Source organism: Trachinotus anak, unplaced genomic scaffold (assembly GCF_046630095.1).
Source record: "Trachinotus anak isolate AG129_WGS33_773 ecotype Australia unplaced genomic scaffold, CSIRO_AGI_Tana_v1 ptg000002l, whole genome shotgun sequence".
Lineage (NCBI taxonomy): Eukaryota > Metazoa > Chordata > Actinopteri > Carangiformes > Carangidae > Trachinotus > Trachinotus anak.
In genome coordinates, this window is record NW_027273853.1 from 9,512,761 (window position 1) to 9,529,690 (window position 16,930).

Genomic DNA, 16,930 nt, shown 5'->3' on the forward strand with positions numbered 1-16,930 from the left:
GTAAATTGTTTCATGGGGCAATCCAAGGTGGAGGGATTGATGCTCAGGGAAGTTGGAGGGAGGGTCTGAATATGTGAAGTAAGAGTGTTTTGCTCAGGTAAGTGAGGAAAACATGTAGGAGGAGGAAATCACTCTAATTTGCACCAAATGAATATCATACTTGAAGTGAATTAGGACAGTGAATGCAACAGAGTTTAGGAGTTTATAACTGACTCAGTTAGCATGTTATCTTAAAAACTTAAGCAGATTTTAATGAATGTTGGTGGTACATTAAGCCAGAGTCCCAGGAAGTGATTCGTTTTTGGTGTGGCTCTGGATCCAGAACTTTAAAAATGATTTTCTTATATATTGATTTATATTAGTTCCCATTAAGACACTGTGAGTACAGAGTAGATAATCTTACATGCTGACCAACAAGGTTCAAGAATGTCCTTGAACATTAAACTAGTATTAACTCTGCATAGAATATATTCATATCAACAGATAAGAGTCAATAATTAAAAACAACAATAGTTTACATGTGTTTCATAGTAAAGTACAAGTAGCTCAGACTTGATAAGCTGGAGGAAGATGCCTCTCTTGAAAAGCTAGAAAAGGAAAAAATAAGAGGTGTTTGTTGTATAACTATACATAAAACAACCCAGTTTTGTGGGTAATGTGTAGGTAAAGTATTAAATCTACTTATATATGGTTAAATAAATAAATAAAGATAATCGTTTTTGGTCTGAATGCTAAATGTAGTTAGCATCTTGCCCCAGATGTGGATTTTGTATAAAAATATACTTTGCTCCAAACTCATGTGTGATTCCTCACATCGGTCTCCTCACTGGATAATTAAAATGTTGCTCTGTGTCTGTCTTGGTTAATATGTGTGTGTTTGGTAGACAAACACACACATATTAACATAACAGACATTTTATGTGTATTAGTTTATTAGTTTTTACATGTGATGAGCACAGAGGAAAACTCTTTCAGATTCTGTCCTCTTGTGCAAGGACAGATGTATCCCATTAAACTGTATCACAGATAAAGAGCCTGCATGGCACAAAATAAAACTTGAACACATGTCCCTTGATCATCTAACATACATTAAAAAACAGTGTGTATCTTAACATCTGGGACTCCTCTCAACCTTTATTTGAGCAGGCAGCGCTTCTTTCATGGCCAGAGGACTTATATTTACCTGGGATACCTTTGTTTTGTTTTACCTGGTTTTGTGTATATATAAATGTATGTCATTTATTTGTTTTTTTATGTTTCTATTTATTTATCTATTGGTTGTTTATTGCTTATTAATTTTAAGTGTTACCTTATGTCAAAGTGCTGAGAGCTGTAATGTTTCTTTCTGTTTTGGTACATGTGTTTTACTAAAATGTTCAAAATGAAATTTAAAAAGGTTTGTTTTGATCTATTTTCTATTTTTGTAATTAATTTATTAACATTATTAGTAAAGTGTGCTGGCTGAATAAACAGTTTGTCTGACGATTCATATAAGCGAGGCTGAAACAGGTTGAAATTTCAGACAGTGTAGACTTTCTTAAATGCACAATAAACTCTCATTTCTAACCAACATTAACAGCCACTGCACTTGTTATTCAGTTATTTGTAAAGATGTGACGATGGATGTATTAAGTGGAAGGGCACTGAGGTTGCATGTGCATTTTCTTAAGAATAATGACTCAGGTTTCTGATGAAATACACTCAGTTACACTCAGTTTATTAGGTACACCTAGCTAACAGCAGTACAACAGTCCTGCAACAAATCCTTCCTGCATGAGGATTAAGGATGAAGTGTGTGGTGCTGCTGAATTGAACTGTCATATGTTGACAGGTGCTCCTATTGTTTTGTACATTCAAATCAATGAGTGTAAACAGTAGAAAGGGAACATCATTAGAGCAGGATGTGCAGGTTGCACTGCTGTATTAGACTGAATTAGTTTTAGCCAGGTGTGCAATCAGCTGGGGCTGCAGCGCTTCCTCCGGTAGGGGCCGCTGCGGGGCCGCTGCGGGGCCGCGCTGCCCGCCGCCGTGTCGATTCCCTCTCCGGCAGTTTGGTGGCGCTGTTTCCCCGCTGACATTTAGACGACACGGCTGTGTGGTGGCAGGCAGGCAGGCAGGCAGAGGACACACTCAGATCAGTAATCACCATCGTCCTCACACTGCCGTGGTGTCTCCGAGCTGAAAAAAAAAAAAAAAAAAAAAAAAAAAAGACCGACCGCAGCGCTTCCTATTTTCAACCGGGAGTGAAACTTTAAAGCCCGAAGACGAGCCATGCCGCTGGACGCCACAGCCCCGCGGATATAAGCGACATTGAGGAGAAGAAAGTAGCTACCACCACCCGAAACCACAAAGAAGAAGAAGAAGGAGAAGAAGAAGGAGAAGAAGGAGAAGCAGTCGGTGCTAATTCGTTTTTTTCACGGTCGGAGGGAAAGACGGCATCCGGCCTGAGAAGAAGCTCCGAGGTCGGGGACTCCGGGCGGAGCAGCGCTGCTCGTTTCTGGTGAGAGCTCTTCACATTGTCGGTGTAGTTTGTGAGGATTTACCGCAGAGAAACGGCGACTGAAGCGCCGGAGAGAGGGAGAGAGGGAGACTCAAGAAACATTTCCACCAACCTGCGCTGAAAACAAAACGAGCTGAGCAACAATGCAGCGGTGTTTACTTCACTGTCCTCCGCCTGAATGCGGCTGTCTGTGGTGAGAGCTGCTCACTTTGTCCCATCCGCCGCATTCAGCTCAGACTGACCGAGGGCTCAGCTGCAAGCTGCACACATGCACGGTCCAGAGGGCTTCATGGTTTATCTCTTCTGCTCACATGAGTTGAATATTTGTGTGAGCTTTGTTGTCAAATACCAGGCTGGCTGGTTGTCACTGAGCTGTGCGAGGCCGGGTTGTAAAGAGGGAGGGCGGGCTGGCTGCTCTGCATGTATCGTCTTGCATATTTGCTACCAAAACATTCACTGACCCACATTTCAGAGATGTCCTGTCTTTCTGGTCTAAATATTTTTCACCAGCAACTTGACGCACAGAGCGCTCAAACTGTACCAGTCTGTGAACTAACTCTCTCTCTCTCTCACACTCACACACACACACACAGTCAGCATTAAGAGCTTTAAGCCTTTTCAGCTGTTGTAGGTAGGGAAGGCCAGGACAGGAGCCTGCATGGGAAACAGTATGAGAACGACTCCTGCAGCTTCTAGGAATGCTTTCAATGAATCCTTGTACTTGTTCTTGTAGGGATTTAACCTATGTGGTAGTGTGTGTGTGTGTGTGTGTAGGTGAGCGAAGAGTGTGAGGTTTGCAGGATGTCCAAAAAGGAAGATATTGTTCTGGAGTAGGGGGGTTCTCATGGCAAACTGAGGAACTTCAATTTGGTGTGAAAACACTCAGGAGCCTGTGTGGTTACATATTTATTACATATTGTTCCCATGTCTCAGAGCACATGAGTGAATCCTACTTTCACGAAGGTTACAATCGTCAGTTTTTGTTTATATATTTTCAGAGAGGTGTTGGTTTAACAACGTTCAAGAGCACCACTAACTTTTAAGTACCCACGTTGAATCAACGTCTCTTTAAATTATAACCTTCATTAAGTTGAATTTGATTTGAGATTAATTTCCTGTTTATTCACTAATTGATCATCTAATTGTTTCACCTGTGCTGAGGTTGGATGTGTCGTCCTGCTTGTCACTGTCTATAGTACATATTGTTTTGCATATGGGTGAATTAAAGAGCTGTCATCACATTTTCTCCCTCTCATTTCCTGTGAGCAGCTTTCAGTTTGACAGCCACAAGCTGGGGAGCTTCCTTGCAACATGTCTGTCATTCAGAGGCTTCAGGATATGTGTCGGTTTTGGGCTCAAACCGCCTCATGTTGAGCTTGGTACCTTCAGGAGGGCAGGGAGCTGTTGGGGGGGCAGTTTGCCCGTGTGTGTTGGTTTGACGCGGGGTCGTTCCCTTGGTGAGGGCCTTGGGGATGGTGGTAGCAGGGTAACCTGACCCGCGGTGAAACAGCTGTAGCTACGTGTTGCTGATCCCCTGAGTCCCAGTGCAGATCAGATGATGGTCCAGTATGTGTGTGGGTGTTTGCGAGCATCCACATGAATGGATGTGTTTTTGCCAGAGCTTCACGCTCTGCTTTTACACATGCCAACCAAACTTCATAGACTTTTTGGGCGATTTTTAAATTTCATGTTCATATCTGAGTGTGGGCACTCTCTCTGTGTGTGTGTGTGTGTGTGTGTGTGTGTGTGTGTGTGTGTGTGTGTGTGTGTGTGTGTGTGTGTGTGTGTGTGAGCGTGTGTGTGAGCTCATGTTTAAGCGGCAGGCCAAGACAGCTGGCTGAAGGTTAATGTGTCACCACTCTCAGGGGAGCAGCTGCTATGTCACAGGCACCACTCCTGTCTATAGATAGCCATGAATACAAACTCTTCCTCTTTTCTCTGCTGCATTAACACAAGAATTCTGGCACCGGCAAGCAGCTCAGTCCTCTTACATGCAGTTGCCCCGCAAGAAAAATATGCTGCTGCTTGCAAATTTGTCCGCTGTCACTCCCTGATTCTCTATCTCTGTCTGAATCTGGAAGTGTCTGGTGGTACCAAAGACCCCCACCCACCCTTCAGCCTTCAGCCAGCTGGCTGAGAACCTGTTTGATTGAGTTATACAGTAATAACTTGCACCACATATCTAGGTTGTCATCTGCGGTATTAATGTCTGAAACAGGTGAGGGACAAATATTGCCTTTTTTCCCGTCACTCTTGGCAGGATTTGCAGGAGCCGTCTGAACACTTGTCTGGTCTTTATTTGGAAGTGGACACACTCACATTGTCATCCACACCAACGTTATTAGAGCCGGAGTAGCTTCGCATATTTGGGATGCGTTGAAGTGTTCGTAATTAAGTTTTCACTGGTTTAATAAAAAACATGTTAAGTCCCTGTGTTTGGGTTTTTAATTAGCTGAATTTAGAAAGCCCCAGGCCCACTCAACCTCAGCTCAGTAGGTTTCTCTAATCAGGGACTGAGAAAGTAGACCGCTGTTTAACAGCTTAAGATAAATGTCAGCTTCCTTCTTAATCAATTTTCCATTTTAATTTAAAGCTTAGTGAGTTTCGCACCACTCACTTGTTGGAAAGAACAATGATGGAAACAACTTTCTCCACAGTGTTTTCCTTTTTCTTCAGATGAGTACATCTGTGATGGAAAAATGCAGACAAGAGCCGATATGAACAGCAGATTAGTCAAGAGAAAATATTGAATATTGGTTTTGTTGTTTATCAAGCAAGACGTGGTTCTAGCTGCTCAAATGTCACAATTTTCAGCTTTGCTCTGTTTTTATATGTTTGTAAATGTAGTTTTTTTAAAATGTTTTTTTGAACAATAGCAGTTTGAAGGCATCACTTTGGACTCTGGGAAATCGTAATGGGATTAGGTCTGCAACTAGAAACTTGAAATATTACTTAAACAATAAATTGATTATCAACTGATTTATTTAAGATTGATCAGCTCCACAGCGATTTCTCAGTTAGATTTTACAAGTTAACTAGTTGAAAAATATTTGATTATGAAAATAATCTTTACTTGAATGGAAGAAATTAGTTTCACACAACTGTGCCCGGCACCCGGGCTGTCTGAAATCACTACAAAGGCTACTGAAGGCTGCTTGTGTTTGCTGTTTGATATGGAAACTGATATTCTGATAACCCCATCCTGCCGTCTGCCCACTGTTAGATAGCGGGCTGGGCCGTTGTTCCCTTTTAACAGCCATGAAAGGCTATCAGGACCTGCTGGGGCTGCTGGTGTGAGGATGAGCGCAGACGGGCAGGCAGGGGAGGCTAATTGTCGCTCTCTCAGATGCTAATGCTCCGCTCACAAACGCACACCAGGTGACTTGACTCAGGCTCAGATCAGATGAGTCCACGCCTGGGCGATTATCACCATAATGAGCCAGAGAGGAGTGTGTGGTAATCATGCTGCCTTTTATCTGGAATAAATGAAGGCTTTCAACATATAGATATAATAATAATAATCATCATCATAATAATCATAATAATAATAATAAGCTGAAGAAGGCTTATCTGTCACAACAAGTGGTGCTTCATGTGGTGTGTTTAATTTCAAAATCTATTTATTCGAGCCATTTATGGAGGGAAATTTGTTTTTGAAATTAATAATAATTTCATGTAATTCAGGATGTAATTGTATATTTATATCTCAGAAGTTGCCCACATTGTGTATATGTGCACCCACAACTAGAATATAGGAAAGGTGAACTGTATCACTTGGAGTGATGTGGTGCAGTGTCTAAAATAATACAGCCGGAGGTAGTGCTGAAATAATGGTTCAGTTGTAGCTGTGGTAACTGATTAGTTGCTTAACTCACTGACCAAATGTCAGCTTGTCCCCATCCCTCACATGAGTATCTGCTGACATCTTTGGACATTGACTAGCTTGGGATCTTGGACTGCAGGGAAAGTGGAAAGAGAACCCAGACCCTGATGCTTCTCATTTCATGATCAGTTTAGTTGGTAGATGGCTGGTGGTCTGAACAACGGCCACACTCATTAGATATCTGGCATTTTGCTGTGTGTAATAGTGCGTCACTCGTTTTCCCCTCAAGGTGAATGTTGTGTCTCATGAAACCGTATGTATTTCTTCTGACGCCGGCAGAGCTGGTGTTTGTTTCAGGCGAACTACACTACACAGTAAAACACCTTTTGTCAGGTAAAACAGGTGATCAGAGGACGAGACCTTGAACTGTGGTATTTTTAGGGCTTCATATAATGATTATTTTCCTTATTGATTAAGCCTGCGATTATTTTCTCAATTAATATATGTTTGTTTGTTTGATCAAAAAATTGCGAAAATGCCCATCATCAATATCCTAGAAGACAAGATGACTCCGTCAAATGTCTTATGTTATCTGACCAACAGCCCAAAACACAAGAACATTTAAGAACAGTTCTCATTTGAGAAGGTGGAACCATCAACTTTATGACATTTTTGCTTTTGAAAAATGATTTTATGATTAATTAATTGACTAATTGTAGCTGCACTAGTATTTTTTCTTTAGATGGAACAATGAATGAATTAACTGTAAAGACAAATCGATTGAGAGAAAAAAAATCACCACATCAACTTAACCAGGACATGCCCCCAGAACTTTTTAACCTTTCATTATAACACAAACTGAACTCTCTACCTCACTGCATCTCATCTGCCATCATGTCATTGAGTCCATTTACATCAACCAGCAAACTATCACACTGCACAACACATAGATATTCTATTCTATTACATTTGCACACTGTTCAGTCTTTGCTTTGCTTATAATTGTGCTGTTTATTTGGAATATATTTTTTCTATATATTTTTCTAGATTTCTTTTATCACCTTAGCCTTAGCCTTTTCACATTTCCTTTTGATTTAATTTAATTTATTTGTAAACTTTATTGCACAGTCTCATGGCCGATTCAGGGCACATTGCACTTCCTATTGTTCTTGTACGTGACTAATAAAGGATCTTGAATCTTGAAAGCGATAATGAAAGTAGTCAGCCCTAAATACAACAACATTGCCTCAACAACACAGATGATAAATTTGTAGGCTGTTCGACAGTAACACTTGCTCTTCCTGGAGTCTAGAGAACCACACTAAGGCTCAGTATGCTGCTAAACTGCAGCCACTAACCTGCAGTATTGAACTTGGTCATCTACTGTGTGACTGCAGGCAGCATTTGGCCACAGAGAAAGCTTGGAGAGGAGCAGGCCTGTCACTCAAGCTGCCGTAACCATGGCAGCAGTGTTAATCAGCCAGCGCTGAATCTTATTGCCTGTGAGATCTGTTGCTGTGCGTCACTGGTCTGGCCTGGCCTCCTTAGACCACAGGCCCTGGCTGAGGTGTCAGTATTACACGCACACGCACGCACGCACACACACACACCGGCACTGACCAGTCTGTCATCACTGCTCAGCCCTGCGGACACAGGTGACATGTGTGCCAAGCATGAAAGCAGGCTGAGGAAAGAATGTGTGTCAGGGCGAATGGAAAAGAGGCAAATATGACCAGACTGTTTGTACCCGGCCTTGACGAGGTTCAAACAGGTCGTACTGTTGAAGTGAAGCCTCACCTGCTGCAGTGTGTGTGTGTGAGGTGCGGTAGGGTGGTGGGGGGGCATGCCTGGTTGTCATGCTCAGCACTGCTCGGCTCAGCACCACACAGCATGGTGCTACCTCCTGCATCTCCTGAAAAAGCCTACTTTTCACTGTGCACAATGCAGCCTTTATATAAAGCCTCCATAATGGAGCCAGCTCCTTCACTCATGTCCTCATTGTCTTGGCCAGGATGAGAAAAGGCTGCTCTTTAGAAAAGCGGGGCTGAGCTCACCCGTGAATCATGCCAACAGTTACGCTTGTTCTCTGCCTTCTTCTGTAAGTGGGGCAACCAGGGGAGGAGAGACAGGAGTTTTCCAGGACCCCTACCATACTAAAGGCAGTGATGTTAGGGGGTCTACCGGAGCCTGGAGGGGTCACGGAGACTGTTTCTGTGTGTGGCCCAGACAGCAGTCACGCTGTAGCAGTGGTGGTTTGATTGGTCCATCAGGCAGAAGTGGGACAATTGCAAAGACTTCTGCAGTGATGTTAGCTGGTGGGGTGCTGCCTGTGGGGGTGGTGGTTCCTCACAGCATGAACTCTGGTCTTACGCTTTCAGTAGCCCTCTGTTCATCATCAGCACAGTTATGCTCTGCTCACGGCTACAGCAGGAGAAAGACAGAATCCATATGAAGCAAATGTCTATTGTCACCACTGCAGCATGCATAATGCCTCAACTCCCCCCCACCACCACGACCACCACCACCTCTCTCCTGTTTATCCCGCATCCACCCCTCTATCGTCTGCTTGCTGCAGTGCCAGGAAAACACAGGTGGAAAATGCAATTTAGCATACAGCTGGAGATGTCAGAGTTGGTCTATAATGCGAAAGTCATGTCATGGGTGGTGTTGATGGCTGGTTTAGTGGATAAAAGATGCAAACATAGTCTGTGGGGAGGCGGGGGGGTGGGGGGTGGGGGGTGGGTGGGGGTGGGGGGCTTTGGGGTTGCTATAGGGTGTGAGATGGAGGGACACAGAAAATCAGCATGCATGCAGTCTCCTGCTGTGCTCTGCATTTTCAACATGGAAAAAGCAATAAGGTTGCTGTGGCAACAAATCCCAAATCAGCGCAGTGCTCGAACCCTTCCACTCCACCCCACACTCCCCCCTCCCTCCTCCTCCTCCTCCACCTCCACCCTGGCCACCTCCCAGCGGATCTGGAGCTCAGACCTCAGACCGGCCTACTTAGGAGAGCGAGGATGAGGCTCGGAACAGGGATCATGTCCAAAGCTCCACGCTCAGTCCCAGAGCAGGAACATGGGCCAGTGGATACGGGTGCCCAGTAGACAGCCCCCACCCCTTCCTCCTTCTCTCTACTGCTGTTGTTAACTTTCCATGAGGCTTTCAGAAAGTGATTTGTATCCTCTGAGTTTGCTGGGTAGTAGGTCATACCCCAGTTATTTATGAGAGGTTAATGTGCCCCCTCATATCCCCATCATACACATTCATAAATTATGATGGGCTCCTGGATATTACTCTGGAAACTGAGCAGAACTTGATGGCAAAAGCCAACAGTACATGGTTTGTCATTTTATACCAATTTGATGCCACATAATCCTGATTTGAGTTTAACCCAGACAAAGATTTTAAACACAGTATAAAGTTTTTGTTTGTCCAGAATAATATCAGAATTAGGGCCGCAGCTAATGGTTGAGTTAGTTATTGATTAATATGTCAATTTTATGATTAATTGTTAAGTTCACAAAAATCCTCAAACTAGTGAAAATAAATGTATTTGTTCTTAAAGGTACAGTACGTAACTTCTGCTGTAGGGGTCTTTCAATCAAACCAATAACAAAAGAAGTCGTTGGGTGACATTGTGAAATACTGAGGGATCATGGGACCATTGCCCTCAGTGTCTCCCGGTTTGGATTCCTTCCAGTGGCAGTCGTTCAGGAAGTTTTTACCTGGAGCTGAATCATCCACAGAGCTCTCCTCCTCTCCAAAGCTGTAACTTTAAGAGCACTGGATAAAGCCGTTTCACATTTTAAGTCACTGTTTCGCAGACGTTATACAGTGGACACAAGACGTCAGGCAAGGGTTGGAGCTGACACTGCTGCTAACCTTTGTTTTGTTTCTAGATAACTTATGAAGCAGACATTTACCACAGAGGTCTCCTCTTCTAGAAACACTCAATAAAGCAGTTTCACTTTATAAATCAGTAATTCACCAATGCTCTTCCACTCACATGTGACGAGCGGATGGGAGCGTTCACATTTGCCTGGCTTTTTTTCTCTGATAACCTAATATCCAGACATCTGGTGATTAAAATCCTTCACGTGGTAAAAGTACATAGTAGAAAATGACCAAGGTGTAAAAAGTGTAAATGTGGCTTAAAACTGGAAAAAAGTCCATTTTGAGCTTCTGGCAGGAAAGCACAATGTGAGGCATGAGAAAAAGGGATATGATTACGGATTTCTTTAGGTTAGAGAATTGATGGAAACATTTGAGATAGAATATATTGCATAGGTTCAGTCATTTCTAGACATTTTAATGTGGAAAAGTTACGTATTATAACTGTAAATCCCAGAGTAACTTTTTTTTTTTCATCACACTTACGAAGCTGGAACAAGCAGCTGTTCAGCATTTTGTGCGTTAGTAAGCGACTGAAACAACTAATGACAGAAACAAGTTCTGATGTGTGAGTTATCTCCTTCAGTGCACCCTTCAACAGTGGCGAATGAATAGTTTTCAGAGTTATAAATTGTGCTTTCCCTCCCTCTCTCTCTCTGGTGCACATGTTGCAGGCTGTGTGTGAGGCTGCCGCAGGAGTGTGGGTAACGCAGCGAGCTGTTCAGTAGATGACAGACTGCGTGCCCGTGCTGGAGCTGATGTGTCATGAGGCAGAACTGACTGATGTGAAGCTGCTTTGACAGCTGAGTTGACATTCTGCCTCATCTCGGTTCCTGGAATAATTAGATTGATTGTTGCTTTGACTAAGAGCACGGAAGGGAAGAACATGTAGAGAAATGTAAAGATGTATATTCTGACCAGTTGGATATGAAATGAAGCAAGTTCCATCCCTTTGTACTCAGAAGACACATCACAGCTTGTCCGTGGGTCTTGGGGAGTATTACTGCACATGTGAAAAAAGTTGAATAAATCCACTTGTGGTTCCAGAGGAAGCTGTGTGAAATCTGATAAATAGTGTCAGGTGATGTCACCTGAGTCAGCGTGGGTCAACTCTGCAGACCACAAGTCTGAAAATGACAGAAATCTGAAGGTGAGCACCAGATCTCTGTCGCTGCTCCACATCTCTGCTTGAAGCTCGATGCTACATTAGCTGCTGAATCTCAGGCAGGTTTTGGTAAGGATGATGTGAAATAAAAGAACATGATGTCTGTGGCTCTGCGGCCGATGTTGTAGGAGTACAGTGTTAAATTGGTGGAACCAAAGACCCTGTAAATTTACCCTATTTGCCAAAATTCAACTTTAATTTTGGATATGTGCTCTTCTGCTCTGACAGAACACACAGATGCAGTGCCTCTCTAATCATTCAGATATCCTGAAAGCAGTCTGGCTTTCTGAGTGTGTGACCATGGGTCTGATGAATGCATGTTTCACTTTTTTTTTTTTCCAATGGCATTTTGCCTGTATGACAATATGGAGAGAAAGGAAACGTGCGATAAACGTTCCTGGCTAGAGTCAAAGCAGGAAGGTCACGACTCCATGATATTTGTCCTAAACTACTAAATCCAGGGATATTCCAGTTCAGATTTTTCACTGCTTTCTGAAGCTGTGAACCATGTGTGTACTGTATGAAGTTTCCTGCCGCAGTGTAAGCGCTCCTGATCTACGGTTTAATATTTCGTCTTTGCACTGTCCCAGTTTGCCTTGGACTCAGGCCCAGTTCAGACAGACGGCTGCTGCTGTCCACTGTGTGCAGGGAACAGAGAACAGGCTCACTGCCTCATAAAACTCTGTGTACAAACTTTTTAAACCAGTCGCTGTCGCAGATGATTCAGGAGCTGCGTGGCCTATTTCTCACCCCAGATTTTTTTCACATGCTGGTTTCAATGAGCTCTTCTTGTGAAACGAAAGTTTTGAAACCAAGACACCATGGCTTTATAACCACTTGTTTGCTGCAGCATTTGTTTGTCTTCATGTTTTCATTATAACCTTTTCACCTCTCTGACTTGCTACAAGTCAAATCTGATTTTCCAGTTGATGCTCAGTAATTAAATTGATGGGCTGATGCTCCATTATTAAAAGCAGTTTTGATCAGTTAAGTAATTTATGAAGAGCAGATGTCAAACATTTGTTTATTTCCAGCTTCTCAAGTATGAAGATGTTCAGATTTTCTCTGCTTCACATGTTTGAATCTATCTATCATATCTTTTTAAATTGAATATGTTTGGAGACATCACTTTACAAACTTTGGGAATATAAAAATAGGCATTCTCACCATTAATTCATCACATTAATGAAATTCATAATGAAAATAATTGTCAGTTGAACTTTGCAGTCCCCCACTGACAACACAAAGTCTAAGTCAGGGTCACTTGAAATCCCCTCTGTGGGGAAAGCAGCTCTCGTTTTCAGTCATACCGAAGGCAGTGAGTTGATGCGTCTCTGGACAGACTTGGTGTTGTGAGTGATATTCAGAAGACAAAAGGCTGCTGTCACTAGGGAATAGTTGACTGCCAGCGAGCCCTGAGGGGCTTTGCTGCTCATGTGTTTTCATGTCTGGTTTTACTCATCATCATCATCATCATCACAGAAAGACAGACACAGGTCCGGGCTAGCAGTTGTAGTGGAGTCATGATCTCCACATCGAGGTCACAGGGAGAGGCAGCCTGTAATCTGCTCCTGCCAAAGATTCCCAAATATCTTCTGTCTCGATTTCAAACGCTTTTCACACGAATCCTCTCTCTCTCTCTCTCTCTCTCTCTCTCTCACACACACAGACAGACACAGGGTCTCTAACCCTCACACTCAGTCACTCTCATGCACACAGTAAATGCAACTGGAATGTGTGATGTGGACTCAATGCGGCCCAGGCTAGTCCCGCTCCATTCAGCAGAAAATCCCCCCGGTTTAGGATTTGCTTTTATAGTTCGGTGTGCCAGGGACTGTACTCCAAACTCAAGCGTAAGAATCTCTCACCAACTTGTCATGTTTCCCAGGGGAGGAATGTAAAGTAATGTGCCTGAATGAGCTGAGTCATAATTAACGTCAGCGTGCTACTTGGGCTGTGTCTTTGTTGGCTCAGTCAGATACCTGGTGATCTAACCGTGCCTTTGATTTCGGTTTGGCTCTTGATGTGGGATTGTGAAACATGGCTGCAGGTGGATGAGGTGTATTCTTTTGAATGAAAGGCAGTTTATGTTACAAATTTTGAAATGCAAAGGCCCACATCATCCCTGCAGCTTACAGACAGTGGGAATCCTCTTCTGCGACTAAAACAACAACTGTATCTCTTCTTATTCCTCGTCTTACATGGGTTACAATAACAACTGTAATAATTCTTTATTTGTTCTTCACTTTATGCCAACCTTTAGGCCTCCCCTTCCTGAGAGCTCCATGGAGAAGATGAAGCGGTTCAAGAGACGGCTCTCTCAGACGCTTCGTGGCAGCCACACCATCGACGAGTCGCTGTCTGAGCTGGCCGAGCAGATGACCATCGAGGAGAACGGCCTGAAGGACAGTGGTGAGTTTTACTGCCGCGACGGCAAATGTGTATAAAGATGTGAGAAGGGAGAGAGCGGCCGTATCACCTCTGTAAATTAGTTCCTCATCATAATAACATGAAGCTTGTAGATAATGATGATGATAATTATTTAATGAGTCAAGAGGTTTATTTAATGCCCATGAGATTGAGTTATGTCAGCTTAGTTTTTGTTTATGTTGTGGCCGGAGGTATTTTGTTTCCGTGTTGTTTTGTCTGTTCAACTCTCGTGAACACAGTGTCTCAGTAGCCTTGAGGAAACTTTTAAATTTGGCACATTCACTTGGACTCAAGGACGGACTGATTAGAATTTGATCGTCAAAGGTCAAAAGTCACTGTGACGTCACAAAACATGTTTTTGCACATAACTCACAAATTCATACACTAATTATGACAATTTGACTCAAATGTCTCACAGAATAAAATGAAGTGAAGATAAGGTCAGCTTCACTGTGACATCATGATATTCTGCCAAAACACTTCTGGCCATTATTCAGTGCTGCAGCTCAGGAAGGGGAAACTGTGACCATATTTCCTGCAACTTGGCTGGTTGGCAGAGACACACAACCACAAGGTGGTAATTCTAGTTTAGTGCATCACTTTAGTACGGCAAAGGACTCAATATACCGCAGTACCCATGAGCCTCAGCTAACACTGCTATGGAAAGTATTTTAATATTTGGTATTCGTAAGGCCTGGGTCGATACAGACTGTTAGATGTTTCATAAAGTGGTATATACACTCAGTTTATGAGGTACACCTGTTTGAAACTCATGCACTTTAATGCAGTAAAATCCAGTTTCACAAATGTTATAATAATCAGTCTTTGTTGAAACTGTTGGAGAAGGACGTTGATTCATCCTCATGGTCATTTTGGCAGCTACAGTTATAGTGCTGTTAAATTACATCACGTTATACTGAGAAATGTTTTTTCTTCCTCATTTATATCAATAAGGTTGGACTAAATATTAGAAACACTATATTGCAGTACAGTTCACCAGAATGACAAACGATAGCCTCCAAAATAATCAAACAATTGACTCAACACCTCTTTACCACAGTTTGAACAGAAACCAAACACTATAACCTTCATGAAGGCTGGTTTAGTGCAGGGTTGTTGTATTGGACTGTATTTGTGGTAGTTGCTCTTAACTGGCCATTAGAAGTAACCCAACCGGTTTCCCATAAAATAGCACAGTATATTTGGATATGTAGTGTTATGTAGTGCTGTGACAAAAGATTTTAGACATTCATATTCTTTGTTACATAAGTTTTGTGTAATAGTTTTATTCAAACACGACAGGACCAGCTGCAATGCCCACGTGGTCTCTGGCTCCTGATACAGACAGTGAGTGTTCGTGATTTCCTTCAGGTTGCAGCAGTTATGGATTTTAAAACTTATTCTGCAGTTAAATGTCTTATTATCTCCATCAGTGAATAAATAAAGTGCATTACAGTTTAACACTACTTATATGGAACAGTGATTTAGGAGTTTATTGAAGTTTATCTGACACAATGAGGAGGGTCATATGTATCTATGAAATGTGAAGGATAACACAATAATGTCCAAGGCTTTTTATTCAAACACTAGACTAACGTAAATTTTCCAGCATATTTATGTAATGAAGTGTCTGAAATGGGATTTAGTAGCTGGATTTTAATGGACTGAATATATATATAGTACTTTTATCCAAAGCCAAAGTTTATCTAACACTGACCCAGAATCAGAAAGTGGAATCAGCTGTAATTTTTAGCTTCAGCTCTCCATTAGCAGTTCACTCATCAGGATTTTAAACTCGACGACTGGATACATCTTACTGAAATGCACCGTGGGAGTTGAGATTGACTTTTGTTGTTACGCTTTTACGTTCATGCTCTTGGGCCCCTGTCTTACACACAGCGCAAAGTGCAACGCAGGAGACTTTGCTAGTTTCAGACTGACGCAGTAATGAAGTGTGGTTAGGTGCATTGTTGGCACATTGCTTTCTTTAGGCAGCGCAAAGTAATTGTGTGATTGACCAACACAGACCTGGTCTTAAGTCAGTGGTATTTCACTGTTATTTTGAGGGCGCGTTATCAAGAGAGTAATATGTGCCTACATATGCAGGCGCACAACACGCATACACTCTGCCTGTTATGCACAAGCAGAGTGTGCCAGTGTTTCCCTTTCATCACCTACACTCAGTCTGTCCACCACAGTTTCACAATAGAGCTGAAAGTTATTTACACTTCTCACAAATATAACATAAAACATATATAATATGATTCGTGCCGTTACTTCTTGGCAGAGCTGTGCGCAGTGCCTTGATTTGCTCAGTCCTTGCTTTCCCCTCAGGGCGCACAGAGCTGCTGCGTGCATGTGCCGGGACTGGACTCACTGGTCAGTCACAATATCCCCTTGGCACAAGTACTCTCTAATTCTGTGTGAAACACTGCACCATTATAGTAGCAATCTACCAAGGCACAAACATGCCTGGCTTTTAAAGGCAATGGGAGAAGGCACTGGTTTATTGCATGTTACGCTCAAAACACTCCCATGATTAATTAAGAGACTTGGCACAACCCTTTTGAACCATGTGTCCGGTGGAGCAACCCATTTTTTCCGCTGCTAAAATAGCAAAAGTGATACGGACATATCCTAAATGCATTTGTGCCACATGCTTTAGACTGTGTGCTTTGGACTGTTGTAATAGAGCCCTTGATGTCTTATCACAGAAGCAGATATTTTCTAACAAGGCTGTTCTTCCTTTGCACTGATAATTCAGCTGGGACGCTGTTATGTTGATCCAACTCTTGGAAATCCTTCAGCAACTGTTCAGAAAATGTTACAGAAATAACTCGTTCCTCCTCACAACTTCGTATCGACTCCGGTCGGTCCATGTGACGTGACTGTTTCATTTTCTATAGATACACTCGCACATACTGTAGTTGGTTACATCATTCATTTGGATCCCACTGAAGGTTGTGGCCTTCAAGGCGTCAAAATAAAAGCAGAGCAGCACAGCAGCTTATCTCTGCTGATATTCACTAAATCTGCAGGGAGCGAGGGAGCATGCCTTGGTGTGCCGCCACATAGTTGCCATGGCGCTCAGGGTCTGGAAACATTCTAGAGTTTCCATGAC

At 42.7% G+C, this 16,930-nt stretch overlaps 1 protein-coding gene across 1 annotated transcript in view; it reads left to right on the forward strand.

Annotated features, from left to right (window-relative positions):
- Positions 1 to 2,080: 2,080 nt before the first annotated feature.
- The window catches only part of LOC139630969 (cyclin-dependent kinase 17-like), a 33,914-nt gene continuing 19,064 nt past the window's right edge, over positions 2,081 to 16,930 (forward strand). Inside the window, exons 1-2 of the mRNA XM_071494878.1 lie at positions 2,081 to 2,500; positions 13,643 to 13,791. Coding sequence (XP_071350979.1) covers positions 13,665 to 13,791 — 127 coding nt within the window. The 5' untranslated portion in view covers positions 2,081 to 2,500; positions 13,643 to 13,664. The remainder of the gene's footprint in view (positions 2,501 to 13,642; positions 13,792 to 16,930) is intronic.